At 47.7% G+C, this 18,806-nt stretch overlaps 1 protein-coding gene across 1 annotated transcript in view; it reads left to right on the plus strand.

Moving 5' to 3' along the window:
• LOC8044133 (E3 ubiquitin-protein ligase RNF185) overlaps window positions 1-15,814 on the plus strand; it is a 36,309-nt gene extending 20,495 nt beyond the window's left edge. The window contains exons 3-6 of the mRNA XM_002416619.4: window positions 7,565-7,693; window positions 8,071-8,128; window positions 12,433-12,550; window positions 14,821-15,814. Coding sequence (XP_002416664.1) covers window positions 7,565-7,693; window positions 8,071-8,128; window positions 12,433-12,550; window positions 14,821-14,915 — 400 coding nt within the window. The 3' untranslated portion in view covers window positions 14,916-15,814. The remainder of the gene's footprint in view (window positions 1-7,564; window positions 7,694-8,070; window positions 8,129-12,432; window positions 12,551-14,820) is intronic.
• The last annotated feature ends 2,992 nt before the right edge of the window (window positions 15,815-18,806 follow it).

The following is an 18,806-nucleotide window of genomic DNA, read 5'->3' on the forward strand; positions in this document are numbered from 1 at the left end:
AAGGCTGCGTCTTCTCACTACTCCTGCAACTCCTGTAGGCACCTTGGCAACGTTTTCCAAAGAATGTTTCCCAATAGCGAAATTGCGGAAAGCTTCAGCTGCAGCGAAAAGAAGTGTTCTTACATAACATGCCACGGACTGCTGCCATTTTTTTGCTTTACAAGTGCAGGACCAGATTCAAAAATCTGAACACTTTGTGGTGCTCTTCGACAAAACATTGAACGAGTACTTTCAGAAAAAGCAGCTGGACCTTCATGTGCGGCTTTGGAACGGCGGTGAAGTGAAAATACTTTACGTCATCACTTCTGGGTCATAGCACAGCAGCTGACCTTTTTGAGAAGTTGGCAGAGGGCCTCGTGTCTCTTCTGTTGAACAAGGTCACGCAGCTTTCAATGGATGGCCCCAATGTGAATGGGAAACTTTTTCATGACTTCCAGCAGCACTTTCAGCAGGAACAACTTTCAAGTACACTGTTTGGATGTCGGATCGTGTGGGCTGCACACTGTGCAGAACGCATACAAAACAGGGCTGCAAGCTACAAACTGGCATGTTGACAGCTTTCTATCGAGCTTGTACTCGCTGTTCTATGATGCACCAGCCTGCCGAGAAAATCTCGTTGCGGAGACAGAACACTTTGTGTTTCCCCGTCTGTTTGTTCCCCACCGTTGGGTGGAGAACGTACATGTCCTTGAGAGGGCCCTGTCATTGTGGAAGCACCTGGAAAAGTACATGGAAAAGAGTGTTCATGGAAGTGTTTTTTGATCACCCTAGCTACAAGCATCACCAAGCTGCTACAAATTGATCCCAAGGGTCCTGGCAGCTACGCACAACTGGAAAAACTGGACGTTGGTCGTGCAGCAGAGAAAATACTAAAAAGCAGCAAGGCGAGCCCTAAATGCATCCTTGAGTTTAGATTTGAGCATCACAAGTTTCTGGTTGAAATGACATTGAAGCTTCTTGAAAAAAGTCCTCTCAAGTACCCAATTGTTCGAGGGCTGTCCTGTTTTAATCCCAGAGAAATGTCGAAAACAGAAAAATGCCTCGGGAAGCTCAGAGTTGTTTTGAATTGCCTTATCAATGCAAACCTTCTTTTTGAGCGCATAGAGACATGGTTTGTGGGCAGTGTGTCAATTTTTGTCACGAGTTCCGACATGAACTGCAAGGCTACAAAAGAAGCCAAGAGCTTATTGATAAGTTTTTTTTTTTGCGCCTGACGAAGTACAACACTTCCTTTTCCACACTGTGGAAGTACTAAGGCTGTTCCTTCTGCTCAGTCATGGCCAGACTTCTATCGAAAGGGGTTTTAGTGTTAACAAGCAGATGTTTCTCAGCAAATTATCTGCTACACTATCAGAAACCACGGTGGCCTGCTCAGCATTCCACTATTGAAGGAGTTAAAGTCCTCTGTACTCCTAGCAAGGCAGAAGTATGCTGCATACTTCGAAGAGCACAAGAGAAAAAGCTGCCAGTGAGCAGAAAATTTTAAAGAGAAAAGCAGTTGAAATGGAGCTGGAGGATTGCTTCTTGAGGAAGTCGGCGGATTGCTTCTCAGAAGATGCTGAGGCGAAGAATGCAGAAGTGGAACGGCTGCGCCATTTGCGCCATTTTGCGCCAGACGCATGTGTCTGCGCCATCCTGCGCCATGTTGCAGAAACTGCGCCACAGCCAATACCTCGCGCCATTATGCGCCAAATCGCAAAACGTGCGCCAAAAAACTTTTTATTTCGTCTTAGTTTCGGTTTCTATCGTCTCGATTGACAACAATGAGGGCGTTTAGCCTGGTCGGCCTTGCAATCCTTTGTTGTGTTTATTCCCCCTGTCTATCCCGAGTCGGAAGCGCGCGAAAACAAACTCGGATTCTAAGTGCTACACCACCTGCGACTGGATTGTTATTATTCAACCATAAGCGGTAGGGCAAGTCGGCCGAGGTGAGGTCGAGTCGTTAAGCATCAGATTGCATGAGGCTCTGCGGCCCGGGATCCGGACGTCATCCAGTCGAAAGGAAATGAGCAAAAGATTCCTTTTAGTACTTCATCCTTAGGAGTTGGAACCGCATTCTCGCAAGATAAATCGTGATTTGATAGGACTGAAACGCGGTCCGATCCGAAACCTCTCCGGCCAGCAGCTCTTACCTTGCCGGCCAGCAGCTCTACTTATCTGCTCGGCATACTTTAACCTTGCTCCTGCTTATCGCTTCAAATACGATAACTTCGTTAATCGTAGCCTGCTGCTTCGATATCGAGTTGCACAATAGGATAAGCTCGAAATTTGTTGCCCTGCTCCTCCGTGCAACTGCATGTCCGTTGTTTACGCTCGTCACGTGGTTCGCACATATAATTACTATGTCAATCACGTGCGGGTTGTGCGATGAGTAGTGCTGGTTTGCATTTTGAGCAGCCGAAAGCCACTAAGAAAATATTAAGGACGCTATCTTCAGAAACATCAGGTACTAACTTTTTGATTCTCATTAAGGCTCACAAAGTTTCAAGTTTTCGCATCTATTACACTGTTATCCCATCTGCCTGGGTCCCTAACCACTGATGTTCATCTCTGCTCCTAAGCAAAATTGAAATTGTTCCCGTGCTTGTCTAAGACACAAGCTGAAGTGCAATGCAAACTGATCTGAGCTGCTCCTAGCCTGCTCCAGAATGTAGTTTTAGCTGCTCCCAACCTGCTCTAAAACGGCTGTTTCAGCTGCTCTCGTGGCTGCTCCCGAGTACATTTCATGAGTTCCACCCCTGAGAATGTCTTGACACTTTTGGCCAAGGCTATCAGTTTTCGCCGACTAGCAAAAGAAACGGAAGTAGCTATAGCTGCTGTAGAACGAGAAATTCTTGCCCAAAAGGAGCTTATTTCTTAATTCCTGTCAATGAATAAATTTCTTTGAACCTTCCTTGAATTTTGTCTTCTGATGCCCTTGAAATTCTTGAAAAGTCTGAATTTTGCATCAAAAATTCTGTACGTGTCCTGTAGTTCCAACTCGAAATCTCGCCAGACGCAGCGTCGACAAACTTTCACCCCATGTTCTTCCGTGGCGGAGGCGGTGTTTTCCAGATCGCTTTAGTCCTTTTTCGTCGTGGTCGACGGTGTCCGACACAAAGGGATCATCGTCTGGTACTCGATTTTTGTATGAACCTGTCTTTATTCAAACGTTGAATGAGGCGGCGCTCGAGAAGTCGACCCGTCGGCAGCTAAAATGGCCCTGGTTGATATGCTGCCGGGGCTACCCCCAGAGGAAAAAAAAAATCTGAGTAAGCTACGCACAAGCAAGGGAAGTGTGTAGCTAAAATATGTCACCCGGGCCTTCATTGCATTAAATCGACAAACCTGCTCTGGTAAGAAAGCTGCCGACTTCACCTGCGTGTTGCGTAAGGATGCTACCGGCTTTCTCCGGACCGGAGGTCTTTAGGTGAAAAAGAAAAAGAAGTTTGAAATGTTTCACGTCATTTGGCTTTCTACCTGCCAGGTCGACTGGTTCAACATACTTCTTTGCAACATTTGAGCGTTTTGAACTTTTTGCTGCATTTGCTGTGTTTTGGATTTTTTGTGAGCATTTGAACCTGGCCAACTCCAACCTCTGAGAGGCTCGTAACTTTCCAAGCGGCCAAGGTCGAACCTCTAAAATCTTGGGAATTTTCCAAACCCTATCGTATCCAAACTTTGCAAGGTTTACAATGTGTCTGGTGTAAAAATGTGCACATACCTTAACGCCACGGCATACTTGAATTTGATGAATTAAAAGGGGCCTCAAATGATTTTCGGACTGGTTTGGACTTTATGCCGAGATGGAGCTCATCGAACATAGGAACACGGAGGAAAATATTTTTTTTCTGGAAATGTGATCTATTTATAGAGTTACGAGCAAATTAGGGTCACGAAAACAAGCAAAACACTTTAGCTCTGTGATGTATCATGGTCAGTTCATTGAGTTATGGAGCAAAGCGGCTGGCCGATTGGCTGCGGGTCAGGTTCATGGCTGCCGCACCAAGGCCGTGCACACATTGTCGCCATATCTCCTTTCTTCGTCGTAGGTTCCACTATGCCGCGCCCTGCTGGTCCCTCTGCGCTGAAAAAAGCCCGACCACACAGCCCAGCGCGGTCTAGTGCCTCTGTTCCACATTTTTTCCTCAGCTGTGCGGGGGTTAGCTGCGCTGTGACAGGTTCAAGAAAGAAGAAAATGATGGGGATAACGAGTTCAAATAAGCATTTATTTTCTCCCAGATGTAACACAAATGTTGGCAAAAAAAGATCACAGTACCGTGCCCGTTAAAATCGCTTGGCACAAATCCGCCGGCCGGCTTTTGTTTGCACGAGTCAACACTTAGCATTTCTTGTTTTGAGCGGGAACGGCAGCCAACATGTACGACTAGCACATGATCATTCGTAACTTATACATGAGGTCGTCCGGAATTTTATTCCACTCTACCTTTGGCACGTTATCCAGCTTCAAACTTTAGGCCTACGAGGCTTCTCGAGGTAATGCCGATAGCATGCGCGGACTTGCCCAATCCAGCGCACTGATGTGGAAACCAACACAAAAAAAAAGAAGCACTAGCTAGAATATCATGCTCTAATATTTTGTGGCTCCTACTTTTCCTCTAAAGGGACTGTGCAGCGACATTGGGTATGAATATTTCTTACTTTACACCAGCTTCCTGGCACTAGTGGGACCCAAGAATGCTCGAACGCAACACCACTGACCAAGAAGCGTCTTCGTCGTGGCGGAATTCAAAGGATGAAAGCGGAACTTTTCTTTCAGTCTCTCCTTCCAAAGCCGCCTTTTGCCCCTTCACGAAATTTGATGATGGAGCTATGGGGACAATGGCAACAGTACGATCCCCGGGAATGCGTCGTCGAGCTTTGCGGTTACGATATTCAAATGCTGCTCACACAGTGGACGCGAAGACTGCGTACGCATTCAATCTGGGCTCGTGACAATCGATGCCTCGACATGCATTCGGGTAGTGGCTCGTGTCCAATCGCTGCAGCGATGACTATAGCCGAGCCATAACAATGTCTGACTCAGCGCGTGTCCTGTGCTTCGCCAACCCCAGCGCGTGGCTATGATCAACATTGGCGGCATATAATCGGCTCCAGATCACGTGGCTGCTTGTTCTGGCTGCGAGTTGAGGGGGTGAACGGTGCTGGTTTTTCTTTAATTTTTTCTTGAACTTCTATTGCGTGGGGTGAAAAACGAATGCGTGTTTCATTGGTCATTAACGTCAGGGGTCCGTTTTAAGTGGTATTTGCGCAAAGTACAAAAATTGTTGCATCGCCCCTTAAGTAGCCCGACCCACTAATGAGGTAATATAAAAATATGCAGAAGCTTGAATATTGTTAAAGGGCCTCTTTAAGAAGGCTGCTTGGGCACATCTACCACACATTCTCTCAGCTGGATTGACTTGCATGGAACACATAAGCAGCAGATTAAAGGAACTGCTGGTGAAAGTATAGACCGACACTCTGTTTACAAACAAGCCGGCGTTTGCCCACACCAGGTGTGGGCACTGTGCGTGCACAGAAACCGAATTCGTGTGAAGCGTTGCGTCTGTGCATGGGGGGCACTGTGCCGTCGACAGCGCCACCGCAGCTGCGTGACGTCAGGTCCGCGTGTTTTGTTTAAAGTTTTGTTTAAAAGCATTGTTGAGCTGCTATCACCTTCTTATTGTGACCGAGAGTTCGTAGGAAAGAGAAGGTAAGAGAGAGAGAGAGAGATCACACAGAAGAGAAACAATTCTTCACTGCTACAAATAGCAGTGAAGAAGTCAGGCAAGCTCTTGAACTTTCAACATAGCATAAACATGAGACCAGGAGACATCACATCACAAAACAAGTACCCAAAGGCTTCTGCCATGCTTTCTCCCACCCAATAGATGCTCATCCCCTCTTCATGGCTGGCTGCCTGTAGTCAAAAAAAACTATAGCAATTTCGTATTTGAAAAAAAAAAAAAAAAAAAAAAAAAAAAAAAACACTCAAAATCTTTATTTGGCCACCAGGATCACGAATACCAAAATTATATTTCAGGTTGATGCGCCAAGTAGCCACAACAGCGCTTTCAAAAGAGCATCAGGGCCCCTCCTTCCCAGTGCGCTCAGCAAGAGGAAGGATTCTTGACATATTATTACACAGAGATCTCAACATTCCCCTGCCTTCTGCAAGCATTACCCGAGCAGTCAAAGACGCGGTTGCAGTTCGCCTTTTACGGCGTTGGCTGTACTGGGCCTGTTGTATCGGGCAAGTGTTGTTTTGCCGAAAACGAACGGAGCATGCGCGCGTTTATCATGGGTGGCTTTGGCGCCAGGAGAGGGTGAGTACAGCAGGGATACCCTCGCCCTTTCATCGATAACAGTTGCGGTCGACTGTTATTGACTGCACGTTTGGCCAATCGCTATTGCCTTGGGGTCACAGGATTGCGCTCCTCGTTACCTGCACTTTCTCGCCTTCAGTGGCCCGTTCCCTCGGCGCCCTAAGCCTTTGCGCACTAGAATGGGGCAGCCAAAGTGTACGCCGAAGCAAGCAGCAGCTGCTTGACGGTGGAAATGTGCCTGTGAGAGAGAACGTCGTCGATGTGTAGGCGCCGACGGTCCCATCCTGGGCGTTAGGATGAAACTCATTCGGGGTCAGGATCATGCTGTGCATGAATGTGAATTGGCACGTAGAAGAGAACGTTATTGAGCGAAGAATGGACATGTCGGTGCGACCGATCAATTTGTGCAGCATGCCCATGAGAATGTGTGTGGTGCTAGCTGTTTGTGTGTGGGGTCGGTTGTGGTTCACGCGAGACACTGTGCAACGCAACATCCTAGAAATTTTCAGTCAGTCACTTTGCAATGTCGTCGAAATGTTGCAGTTGTTGGCTCGCGTTTTTGTTTGTGTAGTTAGTGCATCCCTGCACTTGTTTTCACAGTAGCCTACGGGTGCGGTGTAGTGTCTAAGGCCTTGACTAAGTCTCACGGTGGTGGCTTTGCCACGTCGTCCTTGCGTACAGCGAGGCATGCGAGCGCTTACTCACCTTGAACGCTTATCAGCCTACACATGTGCACTCTTTGCTTCTTCGTAAGTGCCGCAGAAACTTTAGGTGGAAGGGCAATCCGGCTGGCATCCCAGATGTAAAATGCCCGTGCGGTGCCTGCACGAGGGCGACTCTCACGCTAAATGCCGCATGCATTCTTCGACGGGCGGTACGCGGGAGGTAGTTGAAACCTCCGGGTACGTCACATCCACTGGGTGGTTGTTTGGTTTTTCTCGCGTCTAGCTAGATGTTTTGGGTCAAATGCTCGCAGTGTTTGAATTCGTGGGGCCAAAATGCTTAACAATTCGCCTCTAGCTCGTATTTTTTTTTTTAGAGAACCTCTTCGGCTATTTTTTAAGACTGCTCGAGAGCCACTCGTGTATGTTCTTGTCGTAAGCCGGCTCACTAAAACTTGCAAACACGCGAAGACTGCTCTCGCTTATTGCTTCACACGAGCCGCCCCGTACGCTGGCCGTCCTTGAAAACTGGCTTGTCTGCAGTGCTCTGTTAGGCGTCTAACTCAGGGTTTTGCCTTCGCGGTCTCTCTCCAGTTGGCCCTGCCTGCATCAGTGGCTGGAGACGAGGCCCAACCGGCAGGTATGCCCTGTCTGCAAGGCCGGCATCAGCAGGGACAAGGTGATCCCCCTGTACGGCAGGGGAGGCTCCAAGCAGGACCCCAGGTGAGGGGCGGGTGCTTTGCCCTACCCTATCCAATTGCCTGCCTTTTGCCCGAGTACGTATGTGGTGCAACTCTTTATAGTCATTGGAAAGATGAGAAAGGCAGAGCGTTTCTTTCAAGGGCCCGGCTTCTGGCACACGCTCGTTGCCTTTTGCCGCGATTTGGCCGTGCATTCTAGAAGGTGGAAGCTCGCACTGGAGGTGGGACAACTAAGGGACCTCCCTGCCGTTATCATCTTTCGATTTATGAAAGTGTAAGAACTGTACGCAGGACGTTTGTTTATGAGCTTATTACATGGACTCCTTTTTTTGAAAACGGCCTCGTAGGTAAACGTTTGTTGATGCCGTCAAGTGTTTCATGGTGCTTCCGTTTACGCAGGGACAAATTGCCGCCAAGACCGCCCGGACAGAGATCTGACCCTGAGAGTCATCCTGGGGTAAGTGCAAATGCCAGTCTTTTTATGGATTTCATTTAAACAAGCTTTACCAATGCTGTTGTGCGACCCTTTGCCCACAGATTCGGGCTTTGGTGCTGGTGCTTGTTTCAGTAAGGTTAGCAGCATCCCAATTTCTGAGATGTCCGCTTTGTTTGATTTGCTCATTTGTCATATCCTTCAACAAATGCTTGTGTCGTCGGTCCCTCGGAAGTCTTCTCACTGAATTGCCATTGCAAGGTGGCAGCGGTTTGTTGGGGATATTTTGAGGAACCATCGAGCATGCAATCGGGGAGTACAGGATAGATTTGTAAGCCTAGATTTCAAGAAGCTTTCTAGTTTCAGATTTATAATTCTGTTTGCTTTTAAGTCACTGCGACACCAAATTAAAGACAAGCTATGTGGTCTCGCTGTAGAAGTACCACATTTTTCAGTCTACCAGTCACACTTTTGTATACGGTACTTACTCGCATAATGAGCACACTTTTTTTTCCCAAAAATTGACACATATTTGGGGAGTGTGTTCATTACGAGGGGTAAATTTTTGCATACTTCGTGCAAATGTCATATTAGGTGCCAATGTGACATGGCAAGGTACTGTGGCATGTCTTCGCTGATGGAGATGTACCCACGGCTGTTCGAGGGTGTGCCACACCGCAGTAACCATGCTTTATAAATTGCGAACCTTTTTAGGGCGCTTTCGGCATGCCTTTTGCCTAAGGAAAAGCGCCCTACACGAAGCTCACTCAGCACGGAGAGCAACATGATCGTTCTTAGGCCTAACCACTTTCATGATTTCACTCTGCGAAAGCGGACCACAGGTGACGGCGTATTTATTGACATCAATGTATCCGATAGTCGGAGAATGTCCGGGGCTGGGCAATTCCTCGACCCAAGCTTCGTCAAATGTATGCATCGCTCGGTTTCACGGTTGATCACTTCCACAACTACATACTTGCAGCCATTACGAGAGCGGCTTGGCTTGACTTGGTCTGACTGCTTGGTGGCAAAAGAAAATTGACTTGGTGGACTTGGTGGCTAGCTAAGTTGGATGCAATTCGATACTCGCGGAGCCGAAAACTGGAGGTGCTTTCAATATGCAAGGGGGAAAAAAAAGTCCAAATATTAATACCTGTTATGGGGGGTGCGTTCATTATGCGAGTTAGTAGGGTAAGTTACACCCCCCATAAATGAAGAGGCAAACAGCGCCAAAAGTATGGGGGACAAAGAACGAGGAACACACAGACCGAGCGCTGACTGACAACTGGTTTATTTCTGGAAAACCACCTACCGACATAAAAACACAGACAAACAAGGTTTTTCAGAAATAAACCAGTTGTCAGTCAGCGCTCGGTCTGTGTGTTCCTCGTTTTTTGTCCTCCATACTTTTGGCGCTGTTTTCCTCTTCGTAACTATGCATAACCAACTCGCCCAATTTTCAACGGAGCCTCCCTATAAATGACTGTTTTCAGAAAAAAGCGGGTATATAAGTCAGGTATAGAGGTCACATCTTTGTGTAAGCCATACCTATATATCTGCATTGTCGGCATGGTGAAAATGCATTGAAAATTCCCAAATTTCAATATTTTCATCCACGAATCGAATGAGAAATATAACCCGTGTGGCAAACTTCTGTAGTGAAGGTCCATACTTGGTAGAAAAAGATTGATACAAGTCGCATCTTTGTATAAAACGCACTGACGTAAGTTAAAAACGCACTGACGTGAGGAAAAAATTAAAGCAACTTGTACGTTGGGAAAACACAGTGCTTGCAACCAAAGCACAATCTAAAGCAAGCCCTTTTTCTTGTTCTGCCAACTTTCTTTATGTTATCGAGAAATATAAAAAAAAACAAGCTAATGACCATGTCATATAATCTCCGGGTCCCTTCCATTGCTTACTACATTTCTTAGCTGTATTTAAAGTTTTGTACAGTACTCGCCATGTTTTCAGGTGTACTTGAACAGAGAAATTTACGCCTGTCAAATCAAGAAATGTGCATGTGGCCTGCTGTCATTATATTAATTTGGTGCTACAGCCGTCGCTATGTGATGGTAGAATTTTATGTTTGCTGTGTTTGTCCCCTCTTTCAACCGAACATAGGTACCTTTGGGTTCTCCTCCTTTTTGAACTAATGACACCATACCTTTCATGCACGTTGATTGTTTTTGAGAGAGGCCACAGGATCAATAGTGGCCACCAGGTTGTGCGAGGTTTTCGGTTTTTGAGAAGACTCATCTTCGAAGCAGGATTTCACAAGTCAAAAATATTAACTTACAAAATAACCTAGATCTATCGGAATGACATCCCTACTAAACACAATGCATTACCCCTAAAAAATGTTAAGAAAAAAAAATGAAAGCCGCTTACAACTCCCTGTAACGCCGAATTAGAGCGCAGCTCTTGAGGAGGAGGAGGGAAGGGCACGGGGGGGGGGGTAAACTAACCAGGGGGGGGGTCACGTGACCTTGGGGGTCACGTGACCCCCAATGCCGATGATGTCATCACTGACGTCACTGATGACGTCATCCGTGACGATGACGTCATCCGTGACGATGACGATGCGGGTACCGATGACGTCATTAGTGACGTCACTGATGGCTTCACCAGTGATGATGACGGTGACGATGCGAATGTCGGTGACGTCATCAGTGACGTCGCTGATGACGTCATCAGTGATGATGACGATGACGATGCGGATGCCGGTGACGACATCAGTGACGTCACTGATGACGTCATCAGTGATGATGACGATGACGATGCGGATGCCGGTGACGTCGTCAGTGATGACGATGGCGATGTGGATGCCGGTGACGTCATCAGTGATGATGACGATGACAATGTGGATGCCGGTGACGTCATCAGTGATGATGACGATGACGATGTGGATGCCGGTGACATCAGTGATGATGACGATGACGATGGGGATGCCGGTTACGTCATCAGTGATGATGACGATGACGATGCGGATGCCGGTGACGTCATCAGTGATGATGACGATGACGATGTGGATGCCGGTGACGTCATCAGTGATGATGACGATGACGATGTGGATGCCGGTGACGTCATCAGTGATGATGACGATGACGATGGGGATGCCGGTGACGTCATCAGTGATGATGACGATGACGATGTGGATGCCGGTGACGTCATCAGTAATGATGACGATGACGATGCGGATGCCGGTGACGTCATCAGTGATGATGACGATGACGATGTGGATGCCGGTGACGTCATCAGTGATGATGACGATGACGATGTGGATGCTGGTGACGTCATCAGTGATGATGACGATGAGGATGCCGGTGACGTCATCAGTGACGATGACGTCATCGGGGGGTCACGCGACATCGGCGGGGGTCACGTGACCTCGGGGGGTCACGTGACCTCGAGGAGGGGGTCACGTGACCTTGAGGAGGGGGTCACGTGACCTCAGGGGAGTCACGTGACCTCGGGGGGTCACGTGACCCCCCACGAGGTCACGTGACCCCGGTGGGGGGGCTCGCGCGGTGCATTATGGGACATTTCCCATGATGCACCGCGCGGTTACGCCGACGGCGACGGCGACGCCGACGGCGACGGCGACGGCGACGGCGACGCCGCTCAAGCCGGAAACGGGCCCCTAAGAGCTGCGCTCTAAAAAAACCTGCCTGTGAAAAAAAACGGACTTGCAAGTAATGCAGGACATAAGTAAAACAAACCCGGATGTTGCTTAAAGTCGTAGCTTCAGTGAAGTGAAAGGGGCAGGCCGCTTTGTAGCCAGTCGTTTCTTCTTCAGCAGCCTCGGAATTAATGAGTAACTTCAGCTTCTTTTGAAGGAGTGCCATACGAATGCACAAGACAAGTAAGTGGAAGCATTGCACTTGAGCAAGGCTACCCTTTTATCCCATCACTGTACTGAAAGGCCTACCATAGTTGGCCTATAGGTATGTTGTTGAGCTTGATAGAAATAAGTGTTAGTAAAGCATATGAGCTCAAGCTGGCAGCTCTGAAAAAGACATTCTGCTGCATGTGCTTGTGTAATGCACCTTATGCACCTTTAAATTCTAGTCGCTTAGCCAAAGTTGCAGGCATGCACTTGTAGCTCTCCAGGGTTCTTTCACTCGTCTGGCCAAGTTGCATATGAAGGAATGACGAATATACAGTTAATTCTAGCAAAAATTGCAGTCCCTACATGAGGAATTGTAGTCTCTCTGTGGAAAATCAGTCCTGTGAACATAACTCTCTTCCTACTTTGGTGCATTTTGACTTTCCTTGAATTAGTATTTCCGACAATGGCTTCTTTTTGTGTGTCTCTCTTGCTCCAGTCCTTCACCTCTTTTGGCTTTGGAGACAATGGCTTCCACATGTCCTTCGGGATCGGCGCCTTCCCTTTCGGACTGTTTGCATCCACATTCAATATCGGCGATGGACGCCCACCCCCAAGTGAGTTCTTCTGTCGCTCACCTTTAGAGTCACCTTTTGACGCATTACAGTGCAATCCGCCTATAACAATAACGAGAAAACCCGAAAATTCAGTCGTTATAACTGATTATCGTTGTCCAGAAACTCTAGAAACTGATGGTTATAAGCAGTAGATCGATATGTGTGGTGTTGTTTGTAGGTTTCCCCTTTAGGGATACCATGTAGAAACTCAATAGGTTCCTTGGGTTCAGGTAATGACATGCTTTATTCACGGATGCGCCACACGTTCATCCGAGGGCCACCAAAATCTGAAATAATGGCACTGTCTCTGTTGACTGTATCACCACTCGGTGTCCGCGCTGTCTCTATTGACAGTGAAAAGTAAAAATGAGAAAGGAAGTCTCGATCGTGTAGATCCTCCCCCAGCGAGAGTAGTTCCTGGGCCATTGGTCTGGCCGTCTTATAAACTCTGTAGGAATGGAAGCAACGGCCGGGGTGGTCGGAAGTAGGTTGGCACCCTTTAGGGGCGGACGCGACCAAGTATGAAGGGCCTGAGGGGGCAGATCACCCGAGAAGGGCGAGGGAGAGCTGTTCACAAGGGAATACGGCCTCGCCTCGCATCCGGGACGCGCCCCGACACAACGGTGGCTCACGGCCTGCCTGAGCTAGGCCTATATAAGGATGCAGGGAACATGTGGTTCCCACGCCTTATCAGTGGATTGCACTGTAGCAAGATGTTGCAGCCAGGTCTTGTTTAGAGCGAGACTCCTCGATCCATCACATTGAGGGATAAACCCTCAATTTGAGGCACTTTTTCTCCTCAACTGAAATGTTTACTCTTCGAAAGCGACACTGATAGACTGAACTAGAATTGTTTTTTTTTCTAATAGATAGAGAAACCTTCCTCTTTACAAAGCAGTTCGAAAATGTCACAATATTTGTCTCGAGATCTGTTTGGAATGTCATATATTCCATTCCTCCCACCATCCAAGAGTGACTATTTTCAAGAATCTTTGTTCTCGAGATTGATTTGCGGACTGACGCATGGTTAGACCAGTGGGAAGGTGCATGCTGTCGATGCTGGTTGCAAGCACGTCCTTGGGATGACAGTGCAGAAAGCACATACTGTGCCCTGGGCATAAACTTCGGTGACTTTTGTCACTGCAATGATTGAATTCGAACCTCGAGCCAGATGTCTGCTGAGACGTTGATTGTAGCAGAGTCCAAGCCGAGCACTCATGCAGTGTTCGAGTTCAAACTATGTGTCGCATTCGGCATTGTCACTCTGCGGTGATTCCCACGACTGGACCAGCAAGCTCTGCGAAGCTAGGACAGGTTAAAATAAACTGACTGTTTCTATTTCTTTAGATTACACAGCAACAAAGAAGATCCTTGCTCGGTGGCCTTTACATATTAGCACGCTTATCTCGCTCGTGTCAGTGTTTGAAACATGCAAGGTCTAAGTCTTATCACAGTTTTTTTAAAGGAGAGAGTCAAGATACAGTCGACTCTCATTAATTCAAACTTGCGGATAATTCAAACCAACACGCTGGTCCCATCCTATGCGTCTCTCTGGGAGGAAACTCCTGGTAAGTTAAGCTTTGCTTTATTCAAACAAATTTTTGGTCCCCTTTGAGTTTGAATTAATGATATTTGACTGTACTTGTGTTGGCTGGAGCAGAGTTTTCTCGGTAACAGACTAATTAGTGCCACACTAGGGTATTGAATCCACTATGGTCTTACAGGAAGGAATGAGGCAACAGCTTCAGATAGGGAGCAAGGGTTTCTAAATGGATGGTGTTAAACTCATGTACGATACAGACTTTAGTGCTATCTGCACCCTACCCTCTTTTTTTAGTGCAGGGGTTCTGAAACATTTTATTTATTGATTACTTTTATCTACCCTTTGCCCTTTTCTGCCTCCTCTTATGGCAAGGAAAGTCATTAGTTTGAAGCCAAGTGTCATTTGAACCCAATGTGTAAGGCATGAGTGTTGACTTAAGCCTTTCTCTGTGGGTTCCTTACAGCACAGCTACATGGATGGGATGGCTCATTAGGGAGTGTAAGGAGACCAATCCAATGACTTCGTTAACGGTACCCGATACTCCACCGGCACCTTTGCACATTCACTGTATCATGATCGGCTATCGTCATCGGAGTTGTTGGAACGGTCTACTAAAGTTCTCTGTTGTCTCTTTCTGTTTTTCGTGCCTACGTATGCGACACATTCAAGAGCATAGCCTTCTGCCTATTTCTCAGACCGTATGATTTTGTCCTCTTTTCCATTGCAGCCATGGGTAGCCAGGAGCACCGCCAGGACCAGATAATCTCCCAGGTGTTCCTATGGGTAGCCTGCATCTTCCTGGTGTGGCTGGTCATCGCGTGATGCGCAGGGACGACCTACGACATGCAATTGGGACTACCATCGTACTCTTACGCTCCTCGAATGACGCCCCTCCCCCTCCTGCCGAGGTTCCACTTTACTTTCTGGGATCACAACGCACTCTCTTTCTCCTCTCTTGGAAGCCAGGGGGGGGAAGGAGGGGAAGCTGGACGTTGTCTTTTAATACCAACCTTTCTTTCTTCCCCTCCTGCATATGTAGCTCCTGACTGGCTAGTCCAGAGATCCGTCGTCCCAGTCAACGTGACCTTTCGCACCGGCGGCAAGATTCGAACGCAGCGTAGTAGGACAGGCTGATGCTACGGCAATGTATTCTCGTTTTTGCCTGCACTGTTTTTAGTTTGTTTTTTGGCCCTCTCGGAGGCACAGAGGAGCAGAGGTCCAACAGGCTTCATGCTCAAGCGGCGACATGTTTTTGTAATGACACGCAACATTGTCTTTTTTTTTTCTATAACATGAGATGATGACGATGCAATTTAACGTCAAATCTTTTTCGCTCGTCTTGTTTCTTTTTTTTTTTCTTTCTAGAAAGTCGATTTATATTTCTTCTACTTTTGTAGGAGCATTTGTAACTCTTGGTCTGTCGTCGTCATTACTAACATTCCCTGTGGAGTGATGAACAAACGCAGCATTGTTTGGGATAGCCTCTCGATTTTATTCCTTCTACTTGCGACCTGCTACGTAAGAAGGCTCGGGTTTCCAATAGGAGAGTTTGTTTGGCTCTTGTTTTCAGAGTAGGCGGTTGTTTGGTCGCCCACATTATATAAGCACATGTTCTTTTGTGTACCTGTTGTGTTTTGTTGGTCATTTGTTTCTCTCTGTGCGTGTGAGTGTGTGTGTGTGTGTGTGTGTAAATAAACAGGCATTGCATATTTTTCTCAGAACTAGCATGGCTCATCATGATTCACTTTGCCATTGTCTTCATTGCCAAACGGACCCTACAGCCAGCAACAGAAGAGTCTTCCTTTGCTGCACATTTTGGAGCAAGTTCCTCGGGCGATTTTTAGAGGACATGTTTACTGATGAATAGATGATAGATTTTCCGGTATGCAACGAAGAACTAATGCGCCTTGCAAGTGGGCGCATTTCGGTCTCTGCGCATGGGAAAGGAGGTGTGAAGGTGGGAGAGGAGGTTATAGTAAGTTTCGCTTCCTCAAGGGGGGAAAGGGGGTCGCGGATGTAAACATCTCGGCGTCGGCAATGGCGGACGTGCTGTAGCAGTTGTGGCTGCAGCCGTGGGTCCTTCGCGTGGTTGCTGGTTAAAAAAAAGAGAAAAGAACGTTCCACTTCTGTCCTGTGTGATTTAGAGGTCGGCTCCGATCAGGCGCTGTCCAAGGGACAGTGCTACCAGGGGAAATGAAAACGTGCTGAGTCTTCGGATGTGGTGGGCGCACTCACGATGGTGTTTCGCATTTTAAATTTCTGGGAGGATTGACAGATTGAGAGCTCTTTCTTGATTCGGTGGATTGTTGTGCATGTCCGTTCTTAGTTGGTGGAGCGACTTGTCTGGTTAATTCGGATAACGAACGAGACTAGCCTATTAAATAGGTGCATAATTCTCTGCACCTTGCACCCTTCTTGGAGGGACAAGCAGCTCCTAGCCGCACGAAACAGAGCAATAACAGGTCTGTGATGCCCTTAGATGTCCGGGGCCGCTACACTGAAGGAAACAGCGTGGTGTATCTCTGTCTGTTAAAACAGTAAGCTTAGAAAGAAGTGACGAGCAAATACAGGGCTAATTGAAGTCCATCAGATTACCCCCGAGCAAGAATAAGCTCTATAAAATTTCTTCTATAAAATTTCGCCAAACATAAAAACAATAATTCTTGGTGTCAACGAGCCTATGACATTACTTCCGCGATACGCTCGACGCCGTACACAAAAGGAGGGAACTTGTGGACGCTAACCGTCCGATCGTTCTCGGTTGTTGGCAAACAAACCTCGGCGCGTCGGCCGCCTCGCCCGTGAGTCCTTTGGCTTCGCTCCTTGATACGTGTCTGCTAGTTGTTAGACAAGAACACATCGTACCGCTCGAGGTTGGGACTGCAAGCCTCCGTGGTATGGGCATCACTGCCTTTTGCGACCCTGTGCGCCTGGATAAACCCATCCAAAGTACGAATAAACAATTAATATTAGTATTTTGTTTGCCCTCTCTGAAAGGCGAAGTCGAGCTCGCTCGTAAAGGTAAGACAGCTGTTGAATAGCAGACGACGTTGCAAAGGAGCAGACTACGCTTAGATAGTGGGTCTCGGCGACCCACAATCTCCACTCGAGCCAATCGTTGCTCGGCGTTCTGACGTCACCGCAACCCCTGCGCAAGAAGCAGACGAACTTGCCCTCTGCATAAACACTCGTCAGTGGCAAAAACAAAATTGGCTAAAACCGAAAAAAGAAATGTTTAAAAACCCTTATGTATGTATGTATGTATTTCTGGCGGCATTTGCCCTTTTTAACGAGCGTCTATAAAATAGACATGCCATTAAAGAAAAGAAGATAAAGAGAAAGATAATGAAAAGGAACTAGAAAGTCTGAGAAATGGTTCGTAGGCACTCTGAAGTATCACGAGTGGACTTTCCACCATGCCTCGAGCCTCCTCTTTGAGCACATCACCATGTTTGTTCTCCTCCGTAAAACCGAGGGCCTGCTCAATGCGGGTGCCGACGTCTGTCGCAGGTACGATTGCCGGACACTCAAGGAGCAAATGTTGGATAGTTTCTTCTACCTTACCACATGCACTGCACACGGTTTCGGTCACGTTCACATCGTACCGATGCCTGTAGATGCGGGTGCGTAAGGCACCACCGCGGGCCTCGGCAAGGAGTCGGCTGCCCAGTGTGTTTCCACAGCAGCGGACGGCAGCGATGTTGGTCTTGAAAGTCGCGTATAGGTGCATGCTGGAATGTTCTTCCATGCCGGCTCTCCACCGATTCGTCTCGGCGGTGTTAATTTGTCCTCTCACCTTCGCAAACCAATCTTTCTTTGTAGAGGGCTCGTCGCTCATCGAGAAGGCGCCGTACTTTGTCCCAAGTCGATTGGTATACGCCTCCTCCATGTCGTGTGTAGGTTCTTTAAATGAATGTATAAAAAAAAAACCTTCGTGCCCAGCGATCTTTGTCCATATGTCGCAGTCGGGCGTAATACTCCAGCTTGCTGCTGGCCTCCCGTGCCTCAAACGAGGACCAGCCAAGGTAACCTTGTACAAGTTGATTAGGCACTCTCCCGTGACATCCCAGCGCCTGGCGCCTGATCTCTTTGTCGTCGCTCAAGGTATTCCCTAATTTCGCTGGGGACAGATGTAACAGGATTGGCGAAAGTGAGGCCTGGTACAGCGACAGCTTTCCACAGTTCCCGGGTTATTAAATAACGGTCGCGGCTCCACAGGCTCTTTCGACGAAGCACATTGCGCTTTCTCAGTGCCGATGTCTTGAGGTTTTGGTGGTGTTCTGCCAGATAATCTGCTGAAGTAGTTAGTGATATAACCCCGAGGTATTTGTACTTGGTACTAACAGGGAGCACAGCGTTCTGAATGGTAAGGGATTCAAGGCTCTCCATGTCTCCGGAGAAAAGCACAATTGCCGACTTTTTGGCATTGAACCGTAGTCGAAGTCGAGCCGCTTCTGTTTCACAGGCGATGAGCAGCACATTCATGTCTGGCACGCTATCAGCCATAAGGACAATGTCATCTGCAAAAGCGAGTCCAGGAAGCCGCCAATTGACGACGTCTCCATGCAGAGTGTGTTGCAGGGAAAAGCCAACGCCCGTGCGTTCTAGTATGTGTAGAGCATGTAAAGAACCGGTGACAGCGGGCAGCCCTGACGTAGTCCTCTGCACACCAGAGCGTCATTAGAGGCGACCTCGTTGAACGTTGCCATCACG

This window comes from Ixodes scapularis, unplaced genomic scaffold (assembly GCF_016920785.2).
Source record: "Ixodes scapularis isolate PalLabHiFi unplaced genomic scaffold, ASM1692078v2 PGA_scaffold1__304_contigs__length_218370807, whole genome shotgun sequence".
Taxonomy (NCBI): Eukaryota; Metazoa; Arthropoda; class Arachnida; order Ixodida; family Ixodidae; genus Ixodes; species Ixodes scapularis.